Below are 26,987 nucleotides of genomic sequence, written 5' to 3' on the forward strand. Positions count from 1 at the left end.
GTATGAGAATTATGGAAAGAAAATATTCTCCTCCCTTAGTTTGGGACTGCGGTCTTCCAACACCGCATGCCTCTTGGGCCGCTACACCCACTCTCTGTGGGAGACGATGGCGGAAGTGCTGCCAGAGTGTCCGTTGGAGGTACGGGCCAAACTCGGCCTAGCCCTTGTGGAGGGCCGAGATGCAGCCAAGTATTCTATCCGGTGTGGGCTGGATACCACCGACTCGCTAGGCAGAGCGATGGCAACGACTGTGGTGGTGAGACGTCAATCCTGGTTGAGGTCCGCCAACTTTTCGGCAGATGTCCAAAACACTCTGATGGACATGCCGTTCGATGGCCGTCGCCTTTTTGGCGACAAGGCAGACCACGCACTTGAGCGCTTTAAGGACTCCAGGGCTACGGCCAAGTCCTTGGGCCTCTCGGCCCCGCGCCAGCAAACGGGTGACTTTCGCTCCTTTCGTGGCCAAGGAAGGGGCGCCCCCACACGTGCCGCCAGCCACACGCCGCAGACTAACATCCAGCGCGGTGGCTGCCGTGGAAATAGCTGTGGAGGCGGTCGGGGACAACGGCGAGGCCAGTCCACACCTTCCCCCGCAGCATCCGCCTCTAAACCCTCCTAGTCCGTGCTTCTCGGCCCATGTGACGCCAGTGGGGGGCAGGGTTCACCATCACCACTCTCACTGGCGCACTGTCACTTCGGACAGGTGGGTGCTGCAGATTGTCCGGAGGGGCTACTCCCTCCCCTTCGAGATGACCCCTCAAGCCATGCCACTGCAACACCACCGCATATCGGGGGATAACTTGCGGCTTCTGTTGGAAGAAGTTTCGGCCCTCTTGGCCAAGGGGGCCATCGAGCGCGTTCCTGGGGCAGAAGTAGGACGTGGTTGCTATTCCCACTACTTTCTGGTACCCAAGAAGGGCAAAGGGGGCCTACGCCCTATCTTGGACCTACGGAACGTCAACGGCTTCCTCCGGAAGGAGAAGTTCAAGATGCTGACTCTGGCTCAGGTCTTAGCTGCCCTGGACCCAGGAGACTGGATGGTAGCCTTGGACCTGCAGGACGCTTATTTCCACATCCCCGTCCTGCCGGCCCACCGGCGTTACCTGCGGTTCACGGTAGGCCACAAGCACTTTCAGTTTACCGTGCTCCCCTTCGGCCTTACCAGCGCCCCACGGGTGTTCACGAAGGTGATGGCTGTGGTCGCAGCTCATCTGCGCAGGTTAGTGGTTTCAGTCTTCCCCTACCTCGACGACTGGTTGTTAAAGGCGGGCTCGCCCCAGACAGTCGTCAACCACCTCCAGACAGCAGCAGACCTCTTGCACCAGCTGGGGTTCTCAATCAATGTGCCGAAGTCACACCTGTGCCCGTCTCAGAAGCTCCTTTTCATTGGAGCGGTTCTCGACTCGGCGCAGTTTCGGGTTTACCCACCCGAACAGCGGGTTCGGGATATACAGGCTCTGATTCCGATCTTCCAGCCTTTATCCCGAGTTTCGGTCAGGTTGACGCAGCGGCTTCTAGGGCTGATGGCTTCCTGCATCCTTCTGGTGCATCACGCCCGGTGGCGGATGCGGGCTCTGCAGTGGGACCTGAAGTTTCAGTGGGCCCAGCATCAGGGCAACCTGTCCGACCATGTCCTGATCTCGGAGGGCACTGGGAGACAGCTGCAGTGGTGGCTCACGGACCGCGATTGGGTCAGCGGCAGATCCCTCTCCCTTCCCCAACCGGAGCACGTAGTTGTGACAGACGCGTCCCTCCAGGGCTGGGGAGGCCATATGGGAGAGGCGGAGATCAGAGGCCTCTGGTCTCCGGCGGAGTCCCGGCTCCATATCAACCTTTTGGAGCTGCGGCCGATTCGTCTAGCACTGAAGGCATTCCTCCCCTCTGTCCGAGGGAGTGTAATGCAGGTGTTCACGGACAACACCACCGCCATGTGGTACTGCAACAAACAGGGCGGGGTGGGGTCGTGGACCCTCTGCCTGGAGGCTCTGCGCCTCTGGCAATGGCTGGAACATCAGGGCGTGACTCTGGTGGTTCAACACCTGGCAGGTTCTTAAAACGCCAGGGCGGACAAACTCAGCCGCCGGTGCATGATGGATCACGAATGGCGTCTGAACTCGGACGTGGCGCAAGGTCTCTTTCTGCAGTGGGGAGAGCCTTGGTTAGATCTATCCGCCACCGAAGAGAACGCGCAATGTCATCAGTTCTGCGCGTTGGAATTTCCAAGGCGGCACTCGCTCGGAGACGCTTTTCGTCGCGAGTGGAGTTGCGGTTTGTTGTACGCCTTTTCGCCTATACCACTTCTGCCCAGAGTGCTGAAGAAGATCAGGCGCGACCGGGCACAAGTCATCCTTGTGGCTCTGGACTGGGCACGAAGGTACTGGTATCCCGAGCTACTCAGTATGTCAGTCGATCCCCCGGTTCGTCTGCCTCTTCAGGAGGACCTTCTGTTGCAGCAGCAGGGGACGGTCCTCCACCCGAACCTGTCCAGTCTCCACCTCCATGCTTGGAGATTGAGCGGCGACAGTTGAGGCCATTTGACTTGCCTCCTGAAGTCTGTAACATCATTCTGGCAGCCAGGCGTCCCTCCACAAAGTCGGTATACGCCTGCAGGTGGAACAGATTTGTGGCATGGTGCACAGCAAAGGATGTGGATCCCCTTTCTGCCCCTCTTTCTGAGGTTCTTCTCTTTCTTCTTTCTCTTGCCCAGCAGGGCTCTGCTCTGGGCACTATCAAGGGCTACCTCTCTGCTCTTTCAGCCTTTTTGAGGCTGCCTGATCAACCCTCTTTGTTCAAGTCCCCTATCGTTAATCGATTCCTGAAAGGCATCACACATACGTTCCCTCCTGTTCCCTTTGTGATGCCTCAGTGGGACTTGAACTTGGTTCTAACTTTCCTGATGTGCGCTCCCTTTGAGCCACTTCACAACTGTCCTCTTCGCCTTCTCGCTTTGAAGACAGCCTTCCTGGTAGCCATCACCTCTGCCAGGAGAGTGAGTGAGCTCCAGGCTCTATCCTGTAAACCTCCTTTCCTTTCAGTCCATCCGGACAAAGTTGTGTTGCAGACAAGGCCCTCTTTCTTGGTTACTTGGGCGCTAAGAAGGGGAAAGCGGTGCACAAGCGGACCATCTCGCGGTGGATGATCTTGTGTATCCAGGCGTGTTACTCCTTGGCAAAGAAGGAACACCCTGTTGGGCTGAGGGCTCATTCCACTCGAGCCACAGCGACTACGACTGCTTTGGGCCGAGGTGTGCCCTTGCAGGACATTTTCCAGGCTGCTACGTGGGCCTCGCTGCACACGTTTGCAAGACATTATTGCCTGGACAGTCAAGTCCGGAGGGATGGCTTCTTTGGCCGTTCCGTCCTCCAGGACTTTCTGGTGTGATTATTGGTTCGCAGACCCACCACCATGTGGTTGGTATTGCTTGGGTATCTATTCTAAGATAAGGAATCTATCACTAACGTGTCTCTTTCAGATGCACAAGTTACTACTTGTGTAACGATCTATCTGTAAGAGACATTAGTTAGTGATAGATTCCTTACCGACCCACCCGTCCTCCCCGTTCTGCGAACCGATATCTAGGGTTAAGGTCAACCCCTTTTAGGGCCCTAGTTTCATGGCACCAGTGTTGGTTTTTGGCATAGCTCTGCGTTTCTGGCGCGGAAAAGCTGTGTCTAAAACTGACGTCCGCACGCGGAGGCGGCATCTAAGTACTCCGACATCATTGCGGCGCCCACGACGGACGCGGAGCCGCAGACTACGCCTACCGAGGCGCAAGGGTACTGCTACGCAAAAGTTTCCGGATCCAGTCTGACGCCTGGGGATATTCTAAGGTAAGGAATCTATCACTAACTAATGTCTCTTACAGATATATCGTTACACAAGTAGTAACTTGTGCATTCTGTATTTTGCCTCTGTGCCATTCGTTTTTTGTGCCTTTCTGCCCTCTGTTCCACTCATTTTTTTGTGCCTTTCTGCCCTCTGTTCAACTAATTTTCCCCTTGTTTTTTGTGCCCTTCTGCCCTATGTTCCAATCGTTTTTTTGTGCCCTTCTGCCCTCTGTTCCACTCGTTTTTGTGCCTTTCTGCTCTCTGTTCCACTCATTTTTTGTGCCTTTCTGCCATCTATTCCACTCATTTTTCCCTTGTTTTTATGCCCTATGTTCCACTCGTTTTTTGTGCCTTTCTGGCCTCTGTTCCACTCGTTTTTTGTGCCTTTCTGCCATCTATTTCACTCGTTTTTCCCTTGTTTTTATGCCCTATATTCCACTCGTTTTTTGTGCCCTTCTGCCCTCTGTTCCACTCGTTTTTTTGTGCCCTTCTGCGTCACAGCTCTTGTGTGCTGTAAGGACGCATGGGCATTTAATTTTTCACTACGACATGCACTCAAGTCCTGCGGACCCCCTGGGAATGTCTCACAGACCCCGGGGGTCCGCGGGCCACAATTTAGGAAACGCTGGATTAGTGCATAGAGCTGAAAGAGTCACTAAAGAACTGCAAGAGCAGTGATAGGGTGTTTGCTGGAGTGTATGGATTTTAACTGGGGAATTGTAGGCTTGAAACACAAGTGTGTACGTGGTTAGAGAACTACATGCATATTTCATAAGAGTTTGAAAAAGTTCATGTGCTAAGCCCCTAAATCACTGTATGAGTACTTGAATACTGATTGAATGATTAGAGTAGTACAAAGACATATGAAGTTACCAAATTCTTCTCTCACAGTGGTTTCCAAATGCACACAAACTCAGTGTGATTCTAGACCAGCAACACTATTCACTAGTCTTAAAGACGTAAGATGACTGCACACATTCCACATATTTTAGAACTGCAGTTTACTGTGGAAGCCTGATTCCTTTTGCAAATACATAAGCAATGACTGGTTTCTAATTCTACCTAAACTTGACAACAGCATAGGTTTTTAAAGCAGTTATCTATCTACAAGCACATGAAGTACCATTTTGCTTGTGTCAGAATGCTTCCCTAATGCACACAGACTCAGTGTGATTCTAGACAAGCAACAGTATCCTTGGAACATTACCAAAAATCATTTACTAATCTTGAAGAGGTAAGGTGACTGCCTCTTTCCACATATTTTCGAACTAACGTTTAGTGTGGAAGCCTAACTCATTTTGCAAATACATAAGCAGTGCCTGGTTTCTAATTCTACCAAAACTTGACAATAGCATAGGTTTTTACGCAGTTCTATGTCTTCAAAAACATGAAGTACCCAGATACATTTGTCAAAATGGTCCCAGATGCACACAGACTCCGTGTCATTCTAGACAAGTTACAGTATCCCTGGGACATTACCAAAAATCATTTAATAATCTGGAAGAGGTAAGGTGACTGCACACATTCCACATATTTTAGAACTGCAGTTTAGTGTGAACGCCTGACTCATTTTCTAAATACATAAGCAATGACTGGTTTCTAATTCTACCAAAACTTGAGAAGAGCATAGGTTTTTAAGCAGTTATGTATCTGCAAGCACATGAAGTATCCAAATGTTTCTGTCACAATAGTTCCCAAATGCACACAGACTCACAGTGTGATTCTAGACAAACAAGAGTACTCCCTGGACTTTACCAGGAAAAACACATTAATCTTATTAAAAACAAAGACACCACATACACCCCCTCACCTTTCACATTGATTTTTAGATTAAATAGTATGTCAGTCACACACCAGATTTTCTTATTCAGAATCTCTATAGCACACTGCTCTTATGAAAACCAAAAAATGGCACTGTTTCCCTCTCATTCTGCACACATATACATGTAAATATCAAATCACATTGCATCCCACATTAATTCAAAAGCTAACACACATTTCTATTGGTTACATATTTCAACCCTTTCCAATTGACATAAGTTTGAACCCTACCCCCAATCTGCTTACTGCATGTTACCACAGTAACAGTTCATGTAACACTCAACTGAGCACACAGGTCACAAGTTCAGCACACAATGTTTCTAATCCAAACAGCAAGTGTGCTTGACTTTTCAAAAGATCAGCTTATCCTATGTAATATTCCTTTCAAACACTTTTTGTTGACCAATAAGAAAAATGCTTTTAAAAAACAGAAACACACACCCTACCTTTCAGTCTAGAATGTTTTTAAACAGCCAATCATTTATTTTCGTTTTTCAAAACTGAATCTTATCCACCATTTTAGAAAAATCTTACTTTTCAAACTGCCATTTCATTTACAGAGATTATCTGAGTGCATCCAGACCTCCTTTCAAGATGCTTAAGATTGTGGGACACAGGTATATTTTCTGGAGCCAAAGGTATGCAGAAAATAGAGGCATTGACAAAGACCTAGCTTTGCCAAATGTAGACAGTAAATGGATTGGACCGAGCGGGTTAATGTGGTACCAATTGATGCCATTGGTTAAATCCTTTTTGCATCTCCATCACCCTGACCTCATAATTGTGCACTGTGGTGGCAATGACCTAGGCACTTTGACTGGGGTAGGTCTGGAAATGCTTATGACGGACACCTTTGGAGAATTTATGTCACTTTTCCCCCAAACTGCCTTTGTCTACTCGAACATATGCCAAAAGCAGAAATGGAACTGGTCCAATCAATTTTGTCCACAGATTGAGAAAGCTAGGAAACATGTCAATAAAACTGTTTCTGCATTTCTCCGAGATTATATGATGGGGTCCATTTACCACAACTATCTGCGTTTCAATATGGATGGCATCTATAGGAGAGATAGTGTACATTTTACAGATGTGGGTAACAGTATTCCTCATGAACTTTAGACTCTGCATAGGTACTTACTTGTAGGTACCAACATCTCTCAATAAACACAACCGCTCTTTTTTGAGCCACCCAAGATCTATACACATAAGCTTGATGTATATCTTAAAAATATTACTTTTTTTTGCTTGGAGTCGCACACCCAGCGCGAGAAGATCGGGCACCCAACGCGCTGGAGGTGCGACCCTTCAAGTTAGGAATCGTGCACCCAACGCGTGCACACCAGGGGGCTGCGCTGAGCGCCGCTCTCAGTGCGCGACTCAGAATTTTACTGTAAAAAAAAAAATAGCACCTATCACCAATTTCTACTCTCCCCGGGGACCCCATCCCCCGGGGCTTATATAGAACGTGGGGGGAGCCCCAATGCTACCATGGTCCCAGCCGGCTCCCTGCGTCCTTCGGGAGCCGACATTTCTTTTCAACATGGGGAGCTGCTAACATGCAGCTCTTCGTGTGGGAAAGCAATATGGTTTGTATTTTGAAAGAGAGAGCAGGTACTCCCTGCCCTTTCTTTCAAAATCCAAACCAAGTTTGCTATGACAGGGCGGGAGCAGTAGCCGGCCCTGGGGGGTGGCGGTCCCCAGGGCCCTCGATGGCTCCAGGAGGTGGGCCTCCTCCCACAATATACAAAGCCCCGGGGGTGGTGGTCCCCGGGGTTGGGGGGGGGGCCTTCAGCCCCCCCAACCATTGTTTACAAAGCCCCGGGGTAGCGGTCCCCGAGGCTGGGGGGTGCCTTTGACTCCCCTATCCCTCCCACCCAAGTATTTTGCTGGGGGGGTGACGATTGAGCCCCCCCCCCCCCATTTATTTTGTAGCCCCGGGGGGTGATGGTCCCAGGGGCTGGGGGGCCTCTCTGGGCCCCCCTAACATTTAATATTTTTGCCCCCGGGATTTGCGCCCCCCCTCCAAGCTAATTATTAAAAAAGCACAGGAGCCCGCACTTAGTTTTGTTTTTGTTTTACGGCAGAATCCGTGCACCCTACGCATATTTTGCTGTTTAAAAAAAAAACATTTTGGGGGCCCTGGGGGACCTTGTTGGACCCCCTAAGCAGGTCTAGAGGGTCAGGGTATTTCTACCCTGCCCCCTTTATACGTTTTGCACATTTTTTCCACTGATTTCAACAGACTCGCTTCTACCAAGGCACAAAATGGCTGCCAACACTTCCTGGTTTGGAGTGTTGACAGACCGTGGACAGCCAATTACCATGCAGCTCGTGATCGTAAGGTTGCGCTCAGGATGCGCGGATATACCGCGGCCATAGATATATATGTGATTTTGAACTTGATTTTCTCAGGAACTACTGAACAGAGTTACACTATTTATGCAATAGGCATGACTCTGAACGAAGTTCTACCTTTCTGCCAAATTTGGTATAATTCCGTTCAGCAGTTCAGGCTGTAGCTGCGATTAACGGTCCCTATGGAAAATTGCATGGGTAAAACACGTTTTGGGGACCCCCCTTTTTTCCCGGCCCCCGCTTGTCGAATCACCCAGAGACTTTCAGGATAGGAGCGGACTGTAGCTGGCCAGAAGTTTTGAAAATTTCACAAAGATATGTTGACCGGCGCCAAAGTTACTCCAAATAGAAAGTTGCAGATTTCCTATGGATAATAGGTCCTAACTATAACTGCCTACTGGCGACCGCCAGTAGGTAATATATATGTATATATATAGATATATATGTATGCACTGTGCTAATCCTATGCTTAAAAACTTTGATAGAAAAACAGACATTTGAGGTGAGCAGATCTAGAGTGTCCCTGGTGTTGAGAATGCTCCAACAGGAGCTGCTTTCCACCTAAACTGGAGAACTACCCAGAGTTCTCTCCTCCTTTTTTGCCTAATTTATGCATCACTCTATGCCTGAAAGGGTTTTGTTTTGAGATATGTATATGTATATATATATGTGTGATATAATTCTCTTTCAGGCATAGTGACGCATAAATTATGCAAAAAAAAAGCAGAGAACTCTGGGTTGTTCTTAGGTTTTGGTGGAAAGCAGCTCCATTATAGAGCACGCTCAACACCAGCGACACTCTAAATTTGCTCACTTCAAATATCTGCTTTTCTATCAAAGTCTTTAAGCGTAGGATTAGCACAGTGGCATCCACGCAAAGATAGAAAGGGACTAAGTCTTTTACCATTTCACAGCAACGTTTTTTAGCATAGGATTAGCACAGTGCTCTCCTTGCTGAGCTGTAAAATGGCCAAAGCCTTTTACCACTCCAGGAACAGTATTACAGCCTTGGATTGGTAAATACCATCCAAGCCAATCTGAAATTAATAAAAGCAACCCCTGACACGTGTTTCACCCTCATAAGAGCTCTTTAGAGAGGCATAGCTTTGTCCAGACACAAGGAAGTATATGCATATATATATATTTATATATATATATATCTATATCGTTTACCTGCCGCATTGCTGGTCCGGTCCCGGGCTGATCACACAGCGCAGGGTTCCCAGATGCCAATTTCTGACAACGCTCTCCCCAGCATTAGAGCAGTGCTGGGATTGGTCTGAGTGCCGTGGTTCGGCGCTCAGACAATGCCTGGGAGCCTGTGGCTTTTCTCCACCTGGCTGTGCATTACATCCGGGTGTAGAAATGTTAAGTGCGCATGACTCTTTGGCCGGCCAAACCGTCATGCCCACTTAGTAGTGCTCATCGCCCTTCCTCCCCATTACTGTTGCACAGAGTGCATGGCCCCACCCTATGACGTCCTTGCTAGCAGCAGCAGGTAGGAACAAAAATAAAGTAATAAAATTGGTTTATTATCATTTTATTTTTCTAGTGTTTAGTGGAGCAATGCTCCTCCTCCATAACAGAGGAGCGCCCATGTGGCACTTGTGAGACATTGCGGTAAGTCACTGGATAGAGAGAATGTGTGGGAGAGAGAAAATCAATCAGAACTCCAAAGTGATTGATGATTTGATTGCTGCAGAGGTTAGACTGGACAGAGTATTACATCTTTACCTCAAGATTGGTTCCAAAAATGTTTCACTTTACGGCTGTGTCATCTAAAAGTGATTTTGAGAGTGGAGCTAAGTAAATATTGTGTGGTTATTGTACCCTTATGGGTTGGTGCAAGATGAAGTACATGTGCTTGTTAAAAGTGAATTGGCGGCACTCTATAGGAAAAGTTATTTTATGATATGTTAGACGGAACTATAATTGTTATTCCTCATTTAAAAAACCCTTTATCCATTATTTCTGATCAGGTTTCATTAGGAGGGGTTGATCTCACGGTAAGAGTTCTTACAACAGGTTATTGGCCTACTCAGTCTGCCACACCAAAGTGCAACATCCCTCCCGCGCCTAGGCATGCTTTTGAAATCTTTAGAAGGTAAGCATGAATGCTCACATGCCGTTTTTGTCTATTACAATATGTATGTCTTGATTGTTTCATTGTTGATTGGTCGTAGAGACCCTGGAGAAATAAAATGCTTATATCAATGTTAAAATGAAAATTAGAAAGTTGATATTTGTTTCCTCTTTATATTTTACATTTCTTCATGGCGTTTTTTGGTCAGGATGCTGGGAGGCAGCATTTGCAGCTGCCACAACTCGAAAAAAAGTAATCAAATCCAACATCCTCTTTAAAAAAAAACATGTATTTTCAAGCGTATAGAAATGTGTCTTGGCTGTAATAGTAGTTCTGTAATAGTAGTGCTCTATCAAGGGTTCCTTCATTATTAATGTCATTGAAGATATTCTCCACGGCTAGGTGGGATTCTGGAACAGTTATGTAAACAATATCTAAAAATGCAAATATTTTTTAAATTAGAATAAAAACATTTTGCCTTTTTATTTAAACAATGGCTGAAGCACAGATTGAAAAGTGGTCAGGTGTTAACTCTTTATGGCAGCTTGCCTGGTAGCTCCTACAAAGCTCGAGTGAAACTAAAGTCCTTTAGTTTTATTTGAAGCTCCTCTTGAGACAATGATTTCATCTATAAGGGGGTGGGGAGTTGGCTGGGTTGGTTATCACGATGAACTGCAATTACAGGTAATCATTTTCCTGTTCTTTGTTTTTCATTGTTTGATAACCATTAAACTAAAATAACCAGCAGCCTCCCCCGCAAGTATGTAATGCGAGAAAAGAGGAAGAAAAAATACACAAACAAATGGAAGTGTTTCTAACGTGGCCTTCTCTTGCTGAGAATCATTTGTAGTATGAATTGATTCAGTTGTGTTTGGAGAACGTGCCATCTGATCTCCATATAAGCAGCATGAGAATTTCCAGGAATGCATGTGTTACCTATCAGCTGCCACTTCTGCTTTTCTTCAAGTAGTGTAAGCTCTGGCAGTCCATTGAGGTTAATAATCTTTTTTATATTACACCAGTGATTCTTAATCTTTTGATTGCTGTGGACTCCCAGTAAATCATAACCAGAATCCGGGGACCCCCACTGAGTCGTTATTGGGAGTCGGGGAAACCTCAACTTAAGCAATTTCTATGATTTGAATTGCAAAACAAAAAAGAAAAATACAAAAACTAGTATACACCAGAGTCTCAAAGATCGAATTATTTAATGCACAATCAAATATAGAAAATGTTTTAACATTTAAAATGTTTCTTCTTGATTCATATACGCTGTAGGCCTTGCGTGCTTCCAAGGGCTCCTCGGACCACAGGTTAAGAACCCCTGTATTACACTATTGTTAATAAACCTATCCACATCATTTTAGTATATTCAGACCTAGATGTCAGATTGTCTTGATAGACCATCTGGTCCTTAAATTAAACCACAGTTCTTCAAATGAACACTGCTCAGCAAAATATGTGAGGAGAATAGCGAAGGGCATACTTGCCCCCCCCCCCTCCCCCCTCAGACCAGCTGAAGCACATACCATGTTAAGTAGGTCACATAAGTTGAAACTTTTTTAATTAAGCTTCTCAAAGTACAAAATAAAATTCATAATATTTCCAAACCAAAATCCTCAAAAACATGCCTAGTCTGTTATTAGTTGTAATGCTGTGCAGGATTCATGCTTCCTTAATAGCCATGGTAAACATGAGAATTAAAGAATAATGGTATGCATTTTCATTAACCAGAGTTCAAAAGGGAAACCTCAGTTGTTAAAATATGGATATAAAGTCTGGGCATCCTATAGATTCGGCTTCAAGAAATATATTTTTGGGAAAAGCCCCTCTCTTCAGTGGTCTTGTGACATCTGCAATTATAACCTAATCCTGTTCTTTTCTGGGCCCCTGTTGTGCTTGCTGTGTGGCCCTCTTCTGCCTGGAAGTTGAATTCCCAGAGGACATTTCTTCTGAGCCTAAAGCTACAGAGCCTCTCTCCTCTTCTTGATGTTGTATAGTGAAGTGGTTTTATCTGTCTTACTCTACCCAGATTATTTCTGTCCTATAGATCAGGATTTCAGAGCTGCATGTACTTGCAAGAGATGCAGAATGTGCAAATATAGCCTTTTCTGCTGGTCACCAAAACCCTCGATTTGTGTCTGAGACAACACTAAAGCGATGGGGGGGTGGGGTGGCTGAACAAATCTTTACTTGGGGGAGCTGGTATGCTTTGCACCTATAGTGGAACAGCCTATGCCCCTGACTAGACTTTACACTGCAGCCACTGTCAGTTTCACATAGCCTTCGTAGAGAAGAGAGGCACACTTGCAAAATAGGTGTACACTGTAGGAGCACCACTCCAAATCTGGCACCTGCTCTGATGTGGGTAAGAGAGTACCTCCAGTGCACTTTCTTGATTGACGCTTTCGCGGGGGAAGATGAAATGGGCTGATCAGAAAATCTGCAAGGGCTGGGTGGCATAGCTTCTCAAAGGCCAACAGAGGACTTTCATCCCAACAGGTATGACTTCTTGCTTTATCAGAGTTTAGCAAGAATGCTTCTCGGTTATTAAATATGGCAGAGTACTTCACTGTCATTGGCCTGCTAGACATGGTTATTTTCAAGTGTTCTTGAAATGGTTTTGTAACTTCAGATGGCATGACCCTGCATACAATGAGTTAGTTCGAAATTGTGTACTAATGTGACAGGACTATCCAGTTGGCCTATGGTTCATCAGAAGAGGCTTTATTATGTTGTGTTCAATGGCTAGGAACACTTATTATTAAAAAAAGGGAGATGTGTTGCATGGACTTTGATCTGACTAAATGAGGAGCGGAAATGCTTTATGAACGCAGCTCTTCAAGGTTCTATTGGCAGGTATTCCTTTTGTTTTTGTTTTTAGGGCATACACACAATCTAGCCAATGAAGGAATATGTTCAGATGCAAAGAAGCCAAGGTGCGACAGGGAGAGGAGTGGGTGGTGGTAGGGTTGTGCTTGAGATCCTGCTTTGCTGATTTTTGACTATCAGAATGTCGTCCAGTGCAGGAGCTTTCCGTGGATTTGGAATTAGCTAGTTCTCCGTAAACACTGAAAATTCCACCTATCTAATTTGTGTCCTCACAAGTACATTTAGGAAGGTAGTAGTAGAAAGCAAAATACACACAAATGATGGACGGAATGCATAACAAATCAAAACATGGGGGCGTGGCTAGCAGCCGATGGACGCGGTCGCAGCCTAGCGAGGCTCCCGACCCTCAGCCTGAAATCCGCCTTAAATCCTATCTCAGACCCGGGATCCCCGTGGAAATCGGGTCGATCCCGGAGCCAACCCTCAGGTCTGTTCCGGTTGGGTCAGCGCGCCGCAACACCAGGCATAGCGGGCGCTGAAGGGCACGGACCACCCAAGACGGCAGGGGATAAGATGGCGGCTCCCTGCATCGCAGCCGCTAAGGAATAGCGACGACCCCGTCCCTGATGTCCTGAGGCCACAGCGTGGCGCAGCGTACAGTGCTGGACTCGCGGGACACGGCGGCGGCCACACGGGGCATCGGCGGACCCTGAGGTCAGTGCGTGGTCCGCTCGGGAGCGGAGTGCTGGCGGGGCTCCGCCCACAACCACAAGGGGCTCACTCTAGGCCCCGGCTTTGAGGCCTACGACGTCCTGCAACGGCGCAATACCCCCGGAAGCGGCCGTGACACAGCGGGCCTGCCTTGAGGAGGCATACGGAGGCACCAAGAGTGGAGGGTGCTTAGAGGACGTCCAGCCTCGATCGGAGGGGACACTGCATGGCCCACCGGCAGGGCCTGTGACCTGATTGGGCGGCGGCCCGGCCCGGACCGAGCGTGCAGGGTGCAATTGACTCCGCAAAGGAGGGGCATTGAATCAGCCCGGGACCCGTGGGAGACGGAGAGCCGGGACCGGAGGGAGGATTACGCCTGCTGGGGTACTGTGCATCTTATACTCACCACTCCGCCCCTGGCCCCGGGTTGTGCACCCCGCTGAGATGTGCTCCATGGAGCACTGACCGGAAGACGGAACCGGCTGGTGGACCCCAGTGCTGACCCCTGACGCCCGGTCGCCGGGGGAGGCTGTAAGCCCTACCGGTTCACTGGCACCATTTTCGATCTCCGCAACGCGGCCCCCGGGGACTCGGTTCACCCCCCCTGACGACGGCTAGTAGTGTGACTACCTTGAGGTTGGTGGCAGAATATTGCGGGAGACGTCGTTGACGTCGGACCACCCTGAGGGTCCTGAATTGCAGGGAGGTGCAAGATGGGAAAACCTAGAGGACCCAAAGGGGACGGGAGCCCAGCCACGGAAACACCAGACGACTCCCCGCAACCCCCCACGGAGCTCCAACTGATGCAGGACCGGATTCTAGACGCCATTGCTGCTACGAAGGAGGCCCTACATCACGATATTGGTCAGGTGGCGACGGGGCTGGGGCACCTGCGCGCAGATCACGCAAAGCTGCAGGACAGAGTCAAGGCCGCAGAAGTTACCCTGCAGGATATCGTACCGGCCCACAAATCGATGGAAGGGCGACTCACGGAGGCGCTGGAGAGGATACAGACCCTGGAGAAGAGAGCAGAGGACGCTGAAAACCGCAGTCGGCAGAACAACGTGCGCCTGGTTGGCCTGCCGGAAAAAAAAGAAGGTACGGACATGGTGGGCTACCTGACCGACTGGCTAAAGACTGTGGTTGCCCCGGAGGGCTTATCTCCCTTCTTCACGCTGGAACGGGCGCACCGCGTGCCCTCCCGACCCCCGCGCCAGGGTCTCCCGCCGCGCCCAGTGGTCATCAAACTGCTCCACTATAAGGACAGAGACTGGCTCCTCCAGCGGGCCAGGGAAGCGGGCCCATTCCAGGTGGACAATAGTAACGTCACACTCTTCCCGGACTATACGTTCGAAACCCAGAAACAGCGAGCCTCCTTTCTCTCCATCAAAAAGGAGCTACGCACCGAGGGACTGCAATACTCTCTGCTGTTCCCGGCCAAACTAAGTGTGATAGTGGACGACAAGGCGTTATTCTTTGAAACTTCGGCGGACGCCTGGACCTGGTGGGACACCTACAAGGCGGGCACGGATGGGGCTCGATTTAGGGCCGAGGAGGAGCGCCAGAACCATGCGACCAGACGATCGAGAAGACTCCGGGGACGCAACCGGGGAGCCAAGAAGCCTTCAACATCGCAAACTGAAGAAGAATGGCGGGCAGCGCTGCAGGCGGTTAAAGAGGTGTCAGGAACGGCGCCGGTCCAATCGGCAAGAGAATCAGCCTCGGAGGCCCTGGCCACGGGATCAGACACTGACTTCTCGGGGCTGGACGGGGCTAGGGGCCCGAAGGTCACCCCCCAGACTTCGGGGGAAATCGTTGGACCCTAACAGCTGTCCGCGGCTTCTGAGTGAAGGAACCCTGAAGGCGGCGCCCCCCCCATGGACATTGGAACAGACTAATGTGAGACTTTTCTTCTATGAGTCGCATTGAGTATTGTGGGGCAGAGGGTTATGGGACCGAAGCTTAACAGGCCTAGGAGCCAGCTCACGCGCCACAGGGCCCATAAGGCCCCCGTGGTGATTACTACGGACTACAAGTTTACGTGAGCACGTTTGCTCGCTAGTTTGGATGGGTGCCTCTACTTCGCAGTTGAGTCCTGTTCTGGGGGAGGGGGGACCTGGAGTAGTTGGGGTGACTCGAGGTGCAGTTGGGGATGGGAAGTTGGGCGGGGGGGTGGGGTTGGGAGGTGGTGGGAAGGTGCCTGGTGTCCGGAAGCGTACGTTTATTGATTTAATCTGCACTGACTGGGGTGATGGCTGACATGGGCTCGTTGAAGTGTGTGTCCTGGAATGTGCGGGGACTGAATTCCATGACAAAACGACACAAAGTACACGCCTACCTGGTCCGCAGAGGGATACACATTGCCTTCCTACAAGAGACCCACTTGACTAAAAAGGAGGGCACCGCACTACAGAGGAGATGGAGGGGTCACCTATTCCACACCACATACTCGGCATTTGCCAGGGGGACACTACTATGGATCCGGGCGGGGGTTCCCTTTCAAGCTACTAGGCACACTATAGACCCAGCAGGGAGGTATGTGGCAGTTGAGGGTCTGCTCCGGGGCCGTCAGTTGACACTTTGCAGCGTCTATGCGCCAAACGTAGAGCAGGCATCATACTTCAATAGACTGACCAAACAGTTAGCCTCTTATTTAATGGGTTCAGTGCTGCTGGGGGGAGATCTCAACTCCGTGGCGGACGCCACCCTTGATAGGTCACACCCACCTCTACATGCATCCCCAGTTCACAGACTGGCAAAACACAGATCAAACTGGCAAGGGTTGTGGGACCTGACGGATGCCTGGCGCACCCAACACCCAACAGACAGGGATTATTCCTTCTATTCGGGCCTGCACGACCTCCATGTTCGCATTGATGCGTTCCTATGCTCCCAATCGGTGTTGCCAATGGTTACTCGAACCGAATACCTAGCGCGCACGATTTCGGACCACAACCCCCTACTCCTTACATTTGCCTGGATGAACGAAGTCTCGCCAATCCCAACGTGGCGGCTTCATCCGGACACTTTGGACGATCCGCCGTTCAGCGGAGCGTTGGAAGGTAGAATCTCCCAATACTTTGCCGAGAATGAGGGGACTGCCTCTTCCGGGGCAGTGGAATGGGACGCGCTCAAGGTGGTAGTAAGGGGGCACTGTATAGGGAAGTTCGCGGGCGTACGGCGAACACTAGTCGAAGATGTGTACAAGGCCGAGCAAGCCTTGCGTGCGGTAGAGAAACAGCGGCCCAACCACCCCGACTTGCAGGATAGAGTAAGTTCAGCGCGGGAGGCAATGGCGGTAGAGGTGGAGCGCCTTCGCTGCTTTGACCACAAAACATACTTAACCAAAGCACTCGCCGAGGGAGATAAGACGGGGACGCTCCTAGCCTGGTTAGCAAACCCCAATAGGGGTGCTGCCCCAATATTATCTCTGACGGACGCGAATGGCACTGAGTGTAACACCCAGCCGGACATTTTACAATGCTTTAAAGCATACTACGAGCGACTGTATAAGAGAGGCCCGGTAGACCGACCCGAGGTGTTAGAGAGCTTGTTGTCTGAAATACAATTACCGTGCCTAGAACCAGACCAAGCGGAAGCCCTCGGGGGCCCAATTGACCTTGCGGAAATAAGGGGAGCCATAAAGAAAATGGCACGCAGGAAAACTCCAGGAGTGGACGGTCTGCCCATCGAGTTCTACGGTAAATACATTGATATCCTAGCCCCACGACTCCAAACCGTATACAATGAGGCGAAAGAGAGGGGGGAGCTGCCCTGCTCGATGCGTGAGGCGCTCATGATCCCCTTGCTCAAGCCACATAGAACCAGCTCTGACCCGGCATCGTACAGACCACTGTCGATGCTCACGACGGATTACAAAATCTTGAGCACTATACTAGCCACCAGGCTGATGGCCCATATGCAAGACTTGATCCACAAGGACCAATCGGGCTTTATCCCCACTAGAAATACGTCTCACAACATTCGTAGGTTGCTGAGGATAGTTGCGAACCCTCCACCGACCGCCAGAGCCCCGGTGGTGATGGCGATCGACATAGAAAAAGCCTTCGATAGCCTGGAATGGAGCTACTTGTACAGGGTGCTGCGAAGTTTTGGCATTGGTGATGAGTATGTGCGGTGGACAGAAGTGCTATATGCCTCGGCGGGAGCTAGGGTGCGGGTAGGAGCGTTGATATCGGATAGATATGCAGTGCATAGGGGTACTAGACAGGGATGTGCACTCTCCCCCTTGCTGTTCGCCCTCGCGATAGAACCCCTGGCGGCACTGGCCAGGAATGGTGACTCCTACCAAGGGCTGGAGGTGGACGGAATTCGTCATCACATATCATTATATGCGGACGACCTCCTACTGTTCCTGGAGAATGCCGAAGAGGCAGTGGAAGGGGCGGAAGACCTACTAGCGCGTTTCGGAGATGTATCGGGCCTGAGGGTGAACTGGGCGAAGACCTGCCTCTTTCCTCTCCGGAGGGCGGAGAGATGCCCCTTGACCCGTCCCGAGCCCCGCTGGGAGCCAACCTGTTTGCCCTACCTAGGGGTGTACATTTACCACGAACCCACAGACCTGTTAGAAGGCAATATAAACCGTTGTATCCGAACGCTGCAGGGTAACATGCTTTTCTGGGCCACCCTCCCTTTGTCTATGACAGGCCGTGTCTCGCTGCTTAAAATGATCGCCCTGCCGCGGTTGCTGTACTTCTTTCGAACCTTGCCTGTGTGGATACCGAGTGCCGTGTTTCGACGACTAAAATCCCAAGTGGTGTCCTTTCTGTGGGGAACTGGTAGGCGGAGAATAGCCTTGGCAACCCTGACCCGCCCGAAGAACGAGGGCGGACTCGCGGTCCCTGACTTTGAGTATTATTATTTGGCCGCCCAGCTGCAATTCCTCACGCAGGAAGTGGCTAGGGTATACCGAGGCCCGGAGCAGGAGAGGGACACTGGCACCCCTCGCCATGTGCTGGCGTACATCACCCTGCAACAGAGGCTAGCACTCAGAGACCTGTCTCAAGAGGAACGGACATTGAGGCTCTGCTGGAACCGCGTGCAAAAGCGCGCTGGCCCCGGACACCCGTACGCACCCGAAATACCACTGGGCATGCTCACGGCGCTGCCACATGGCGGCGACTGGTCGAGCCTCCGGGGCTGGGAGGAGGCTGGCCTACAGGTGGTGGGAGACCTCTTTGCCGACGGGGTGCTCACGCCGTACCACTCCCTACAGGAACGATACGACCTCCCGAGAGGGGACTATCTACTGCACGCAGCTGTGGTACGAGGGATCCAAGCGCACTGGGGCGAGGGACTGTGTGAACCCGCGACGTCGCCACCATGTCAATATGTGATGATGGCCGCAGGAACAGTCAAGGCAGTCACGTGCCTACACTCCAGAATACTCGAGAGCACCTTACGACCCCTTGCGCGCTTAAAGACCCAATGGGAGACTGACCTGCAGAGGGAGATCCCGGATACGACGTGGGCCCAGCTGGTTCAGAGGCCCAGGAAGAGTACCAGGAATGCCCGGTTCCAATTGATACAGCTCTATATCCTTCATAGGGCTTACCTCACGCCGCACAAAATAGCGAGATACTTTGGAGCAGAAGACGCAGCGTGTCCTAGATGCGCACGCTTGGAAGCAGACTTGCTGCACATGCTAAGGGACTGCCCGCACCTGCAGGACTTCTGGAGGGACGTGGGCGATACCATGAACGCGGTCACAGACAGGGACCTACACTACGATAGCGCAACCACACTACTACACTGGTTTCCACACACACGTAAGAACAAATTGACAAGCAAATTCATAGACATGGGCCTACTCCTTGCGAAGAGGGAACTCACTAGGGGATGGAAAGCGAAGATGGCACCGACACATGGGAAATGGCTCACAGAATTCCTGAAATGGGCGGCCGCAGAGAGCACGATCAGGTATCAATTGGCTCGACGGGGGCCTGACGAGAAAGCCCAGGAAGCAGCACTAGCGTGGGAAACTCTAGTCCAGGCACTTAGGGATAGTACAATAGAGAGCGAGGATGAGGAGGATGCAGAGGACCCTGGGGAACCTAGGGTAGCGGTGTCTACCACAACTCCCCCCATGGACACACACACTCCTTAGACATCTCAAAACTCCACAGGTCACCATCACACCTCAGAGTGCGGCAACCCAGACACTAGACACCATGGAACACCGGGGGTGGGGGGAGGGCTAGGGGAGGGGGGGGAGGGGGGTCGCAGTGTGTCATTGACGCTGAGCTATCAGTGGGAACAAACCGGATACTGGACAAGGGAGGGGGGTTGGTGAGGGGGGGGAGAAAAGTTAAAAGCAGATAGCGGTTGATCATTGGACACGCCATCGAGTAGTGGTAGAGGGGGAGCGCTGGGTGAGACAACCATCACCCAGCCCCAGGCCCACGAGCAGTGACGATGTCGAAACTTTGTTGTAGAAACTTTGAGAACTTGAGATCCCGCATATGTATACAAACGGAATGACTGTAATGCTTGTATTGAAATCTGCAATAAAAATTGTTTTACAAAAAAAAAAAACAAATCAAAACATTCACCCCCAGTGAAGAGATCTGGGTTAATCCCATCGTTCTTTTGCTCACCATGCCACCCCAGTTTAGACACAGCCATATGCAAATCAGTCTTGACCCTGTGCCTCATGGGAAAAGTCCAGCCCGAACTTTCAAGCTGATTTTCGTATGGCTGGGTTTAACCAGGAATTTCATGTGGAGCAAAAACCGATGGATTTAGGCCCAGATCTCTGTACTTGGGTGAATGTATGACATTGTTCAGCATTCTGTCCATCATTTGTTCTTTTGGCATTAGTCACCCTGAGTGGGACTGATATGCCAAATTGTGGATCCCATGCTCTCCATGCCACTGGAGTCTAGCTAGCCTGGCCAATGAGGGGTGATAAGCCATAGCCGGCCCTAGGATGCTTGTTTTCAGTCCAGGGAGGACCTGGCCTAGCAGTTCGGGCTGGACTGTTTCCATGGGGAACAGGGTCAAGACATATTTTCATATGGCTGAGTCTAAACTGGAATGGCATGGGGAGCAAAAACCCATTGGATTTAGGCCTAGATCTATGTACTGAGGTGAATGTATGACATGGTTATGCATTCTGTGCATCAATTGTTCTTTTCGAAAAGGAAGCAGATAGACCTTTTTCCCATCACAAGCTTTGTAGAAACTGCTCTTATGCTTTTTGCATGAAGTCCTGTCCATTTCCACCTTTGATTTGTTCCAAAAGTGTTCATTGTTACAGCAATGTTGCTTAAACTATGCATGTTACCATGTTGACACTTGTTGGTGGATTTCACACCATTTTGTTTTTCTTGTTTAGAGTGAGGTAGGCTGTCCAGTGTGTGTGCAATAATGTGTTGAAGAGGATTATATCATATGTGAACGCAAAGTTCAGTGTACGATGAGCTGTGTTTTAGGGCGCACAGTTCAGATTGAAACACAGGACCTGCATTTAAGTCTGCATGCTAAGAATATTTTAGTTACAAGCTGAAGGTGAAGGGTGAAGGGTAGTGTAAAGAATAGATTTTCTTCCAGAAAGAAGTTTGTCATGCAGAGTGCTGGATCAAAACAGTGCACAAACTGTTGTGGTGAGTTGTGCAGCATTCACACACACAGAGTGGGAAGAGATTAAGTGGGTATGTTCTGTGCATGTTATTTCAGCAATGTGTACTAGAAATAGACTCGCCTCCACCCATTTGCGTTGCCTTTCTATTCCTGTGCAGGACAATTTATTTGAGCTAGTAAGTGATGAATGGGAATGAATTAGGCCCACTTTTACATGGGGAATAGTTACTTCCAGTGTGCTTGTTATGAAAAGAGTGGTATAGTTGTGTGGGTTATGTCAACAATGTGAGAGGTACATTATAATTGCTTGTATAGCACATTACTGGTCGATAAGGGTGTAGAGGCATGTTTTTTGTCAGTTGGAGCACGACCGTCCTTTTTTTATGGAATTGGTGAGAGGTATGGAGCATATGGTTTACCATTTGCTGGCTTCTGCCATTGTGGATTTAACTCTTGGTGGAATCAAAGACAGGAGGTTTGGGGTGGGACTTGAGTGCTTTGCTTTTTGGCTTTTCCTGGTTGGTTCAGCACCAGCATTATTAGCTTTAGACTGGACCTTTTAATAAAGGTATCCCTTTATTAAAGCTGCTGCCACTGCCACTGGATGCATTCACCAGCTCTGTTCTGCTCAGTCCGTGGGGGACTGCAATGCCGGTCTCTTGCTGCACTCTGCTGATTCCCGACGCGGGCACCGGGGGCTACATCCCCCAGCGTCCCCTGTGGTGCCTGTCATCACGCGTCATGCTAAAGCGCCAGGAGGCGCTTTAAATTTGCACTAGGGCTCCCGCAGCGTGGGACGCGCGCGGGCGCTGCCCGTGCCAAGGGCGGGCACGTCTTTGCCCGTCTGTGCCTGGATGAGGCTGGGATGGGCCCAATCTCTTGGTCTCACTCAGACACATTGGACAAAGACTGACAGTAGGGAATTGAACTGGTTGTAAATGTGACTGAACTCAAAGTAATGTTGGTATATTCCCTGTTTGTTTTCCATGGCTAGGTTGAGTGGAGAAAAATTCTTATACCATTGCTACATTATTTAAGTATGTAATGGATGGCGGTAAAAAGTTTCAAGGGCGAAAGTACTCGGAGTCTTGAGGATTATATATAAGACACCCAGTGAAGAATTGCTTATACCACATATCTAGCTATCGGTAAAATAAAAATGCCAAGCCCTAAATCCAGTGTTGTAAAAAAAGTTCCTATTGACTCACAGCAAACTACTGAGCTACCTCAGAAGGGCAATGGGGGCTTTGGACAAACAAATATTTTCTGTCCCTTGAGGCAGGAATACCGCACATCATTTCTGAACCTGAACAATCTGGCCCCTCGGACCTCATAAGGTCTGGTTTAAAGTCTAACACAGCCTTAAAAGGTTGTATTCAGCAGATCCCTGAGAAGATTTTACGGAGTGATTCGGATTCCTCCCTACAACCTCCCCAGAAAAAGAATCCTCTACCTGGGGAGAAACCGAGCACTGAACATGTTATAGGTGAAGGTGGTATAAAACCATCCAAATCAATTGTCCATACAGCGATAAAACCGGTCCATCAAGGGAAAAGAAGGGTAGGGGCAAGGATGAGGCTAGCAGAAAATGTGACGCACACAGCAATTACCTACAAAGTCTTACGACCCTGGCTGAAAGACTGGATCTCTATGTCAGGGTCGCATTGGATCAAATGGGCGCCAGATTGACCCTTATCGAGGCATCCATGTCTAGTAGACTATTCTAGGTAAAAACATGAATTTGACATCTGTCGATTCAAGAATGGCGGATAGGGAAAATACTCTGCAAAGTAGTCAACCAGGTGTGCCAGAAACAAGTTTGTGTAATACTAACGATAACGAGTTCCTAACGTCCAGAACAGCCAACCTCAAGGAAAGTGTGATCCCCCTTAGAAAGGATACGAGGATTCCAACAAATAGTATAGAGTAGGGGGGAGGGAATAGGGGCGCCAAGAGGACAGTAGAGGGTGATAAGCCCAATCCCCCTTCCCGAGTACTAAAATATTCAGGGCCTCCCCTCCTAGCTCAAAGCTATAACAGATTTGGATTAGACCAACATCTCGACTTACCACCCGATGCAACCCCTTATATAATCATCCTGGCAAATGCACCAAAAAAAGGCCCATCAGAAAAAGAAACTTGTGAATCGCTGAAGAATAAATCACTCCACTGGCTAGGCAGGAGGACAGGACTAACTGAACAACTTTTCACCGAGTTCAAGATGGTGGCAAGGGTCCAGTGGGTTGGGATTCGTGAAAAATGTTAAAAACTTTTTGTATGATTTGGGTCTGGCAAGGTATTACCATAACCCCTCACAAATATCAGAGATTTCTAGAAAAAGCCTCAAAACCTAATGCTTGACACATCTGGAAGAATTACGACTGGCCACAGAGGGAAAAAACATATCTGTCCAAAATATCCTTTTAGCTCAAATGACCATGTCCATACAGCTTTACCTAACCTTTAATTTGACTGTCTTTGACAGACTCGTTTTGACGTGATTCGGGCTGAATATATTCTATCATTTGGTTGCTTTTCTGAAAATAAATGATTGGTCAAAAACGTTATCAGTCTGCCCCTGCGATGAAGAATCTACACAATCATCAATGCATGTGGTTCTGTTTTGCAAATTTTATAAGTAATTAAGGAAGCAATGGATTAAATCCATACTTAAAATTATCGGTTTACGCAATGCCTCCCTGCTTATCTTGAAATGCAATTTTTAGATGTAAAATGCTTTGCAAAAAACATAGAAGTAATGATTACAGGAGTGTGACCCATATACCAAATCGGGACTGGGTAAGGAAGGTGCAGCAAAAGAACAATGTCCGAACAGGTAATAGTATTAAGTCAGTTAATTATGCATGCGTACAGCATTGCTGGCACGGAAATAAGGAGAACACTCTTTGAATTGAATTGAGATAGTCAATCATCTTATATTGTGATACAAGTTAATGGTCGGGTATATACAGTTTCAAGCAGCACTGCATAAAACAAATTTGTGACAACCATAAATTACTTGGTGCTCAAAACGTGTCTGTGGTGAACGTGGTGACGCAAGTGAAGGAGTAAACAGCATGGACGGCGCACTGAGAACAAGGTGCAAGTAATGTACAGTGGGTGGCTCAAGTGTGACAAAGTGATATCACAGATTACAAAATTCTTTCAATTGGTATTGAGCCACATTTGAGAAGTTCGCTTGTTAATAAGCTGTTAAGTCGACGGCGTTTCGATCTACATTAGTTCGGATCGTCATCAGGACTTGGTTGTCTGAGTAGGTGCGTGCTGCAAGGGAAAAGGGAAATATTTCAGGAGGGGGGGGGGGCGATGGGACTAGGGGTGAAAAAGTAACCGTTGGCTGGGGGGGTGGGCATTTACCCGAGAAGGAAATTAATTCATACGCTCAGAGAAAGGATCATCTGGGAATAACTTTGAAGCCTGCACGGGGGCACTGTAATTAAATAAGGGGAAGAATGAGTAAAAAGTACTACTGGTCGAGAAACTGAAATTGCAGGGCCAAAACCAATGGCGGGAAATACTGACGGGCAAGGATGCGCTGGGCGGCCGTCTGCGATCCGCCGATGGCCGGGCACGGGTCCGGTAGAAAGGGAGACCTACAACAAAAGACCCTGTCCAACGGACGTCAACATGTGTCGGTGACTGAAAGAATAGAGCAGTCTATATGTACTGATACCTATTCCTGTCCTCTGCAATTTATGAGGGGACAATTCACTGCACTACGCCCAAGTTTACGTTAAAAAAGGCCCTTCTTCCTTGACAGATACACAGAACAACAAGTACTCTGACCCTTCTAGGTCAATAACAGAGATCCCCACCAACAATGTTGGACCAAATTCTGCTTAGAAAAAATGTGCGAGAAACATGTGACACCTCACGGAAACACCACCAACGGGGTAACTGGTATGTAATTTCCAGACAAGCCCCTGTCTCAACATCGGTAGTCACTTGATTCTCAAAGAAAGTAGAAAGAAAGTGTCCAAGACAAACAACCAAAAAACGTGTGACAAACAGTGGAAAGCAGAGGCATCTGCTAGTGACAAACACACAACATAAATACGTGCATAAAACACAGCATCCAGTTCCTTAACCAACTTTATTCATAGGGAAATGAGTGTATGCTGCACATATAAAAAGGCTGGTAGCTATTCATGCATACCATTACCTATTGCCAATGCCGACATGTTTCACTGCCATATCAATTTTAGCAGTTTCATCAGGGCTGCACTATATGCTGCCACTCCACTCTTGGACACTTGGAACCAGCTCTATCTCCAGGTCTCGGGGACTTCCATGGGGGCCACAATGGCTCCCAGTCTAGCCTGTATCTATGGCGGGCAGTTTGAGGAGCACGTCATCTATCCCAATAACAACCCCTTCCAGAGTAGTCTCCGACTCTGGAAGAGATATATAGATGACGTGCTCTGCATTTGGTCAGGCACCGAGGAGAACTTGCTCAAATTCCTGAATTGGCTCAATGAGCAAGATGCTAATCTTAAGTTCACCTGGACCTATGATAGGCACAAGGCTGTATATCTTGATTTAGACATTGAGTATAGAGACAATGTGATTAACACCTGTGTACACCAGAAGCCCACAGGCAGGAACTCTCTACTTTCCTATAATTCTTTCCACCCCAGGGCATTGAGAGACAATCTGCCCGTGGGGCAGTTTTTAAGATAGACGCAATTGCTCCTCCACTAACACTTTTTTGGAGCAATCGGAAGAACTGGCATCCAAACTTACTAATAGGAACTACCCCAAAAAAGTTGTTAGACAAGCTAAAAAGAGAGCTGTAAGTACACCAAGAAGTGCTCTTTTGGAAAAAGTGGTCAAACAAAGAGAAGAATGTGTACCGGTGGTTATGACATATGATCCGATGGCGACCAAAATAAGACAATCCATTCGGAAGCACTGGTCCCCGCTATCAAATAACGAATTTCAAATGCCGCCACCTAGATTCGCTTTCAAAAGAGCATGTAATCTGAAAGACAAACTTGTACACTCTCGTGCCCCCATTGAAACAACCAGTTCTTTCTCGACGGTTCCAAATGGTCATTACCCCTGTGGGACGTGCTCCGTCTGTCCACTCACCAAGATGAGCACGAGTGTGAGGCTTACATCAGGAAAGGAATGGTTCCTTAACCACTTCAGCAATTGCAATTCTACCCAGATGGTGTACAGACTGACGTGCCAATGTGGTTTACACTACATAGGACTAACATCCCGGAAAATCAAAGTTAGAGTGCAAGAGCATTTGAGTACCATAAGGGCAGGCAAATTAGCAACAAAACTGGTACAACACTGTTTCACAGAGAAACACACCTTTACCTGGACAGTGCTAGAAAAGGTGAAAGGGACTCCTCACAATATAGAAAGCATTCTGCTCTCAACGGAAGCGCGTTGGATTTACAGCGAAAAAACAGACCAATGGGGGCTCAATTAAATTATTGAATGGAATAGGATTAAACTGTGAGTCCATGGGCAGTCATGTTTCTGTGTCTCCTTTCCTACTGCTGCCGGTAGTGCTATTTAAGCATTAAGATCTGACATTTGGTTTGCAGCCTGAATGGATAGGTTGACACAGAGTGTTCCACTCTGTTTTGCCCTGAGCCGCTGTGTGACCTGTTCTGTGCAGCCGTGCCCTTTTTGATCATCCAAATACATCTACTTGTAGTTATAATAGGGCTTCCTAGATGAGCACCAAGTACTAGATTTGTCCATTTAGCACTTACTAT

General features: G+C 48.7%; 1 protein-coding gene across 1 annotated transcript in view; it reads left to right on the forward strand.

Annotated features, from left to right (window-relative positions):
* The window catches only part of CUL3 (cullin 3), a 778,285-nt gene that overhangs the window by 430,266 nt on the left and 321,032 nt on the right, over positions 1-26,987 (forward strand). The window contains exon 11 of the mRNA XM_086943903.1: positions 9,983-10,107. Within this exon, the coding sequence (XP_086800029.1) occupies positions 9,983-10,107 (125 nt within the window). The remainder of the gene's footprint in view (positions 1-9,982; positions 10,108-26,987) is intronic.

This window comes from Lissotriton vulgaris, chromosome 11, assembly GCF_964263255.1.
Source record: "Lissotriton vulgaris chromosome 11, aLisVul1.2, whole genome shotgun sequence".
Lineage (NCBI taxonomy): Eukaryota > Metazoa > Chordata > Amphibia > Caudata > Salamandridae > Lissotriton > Lissotriton vulgaris.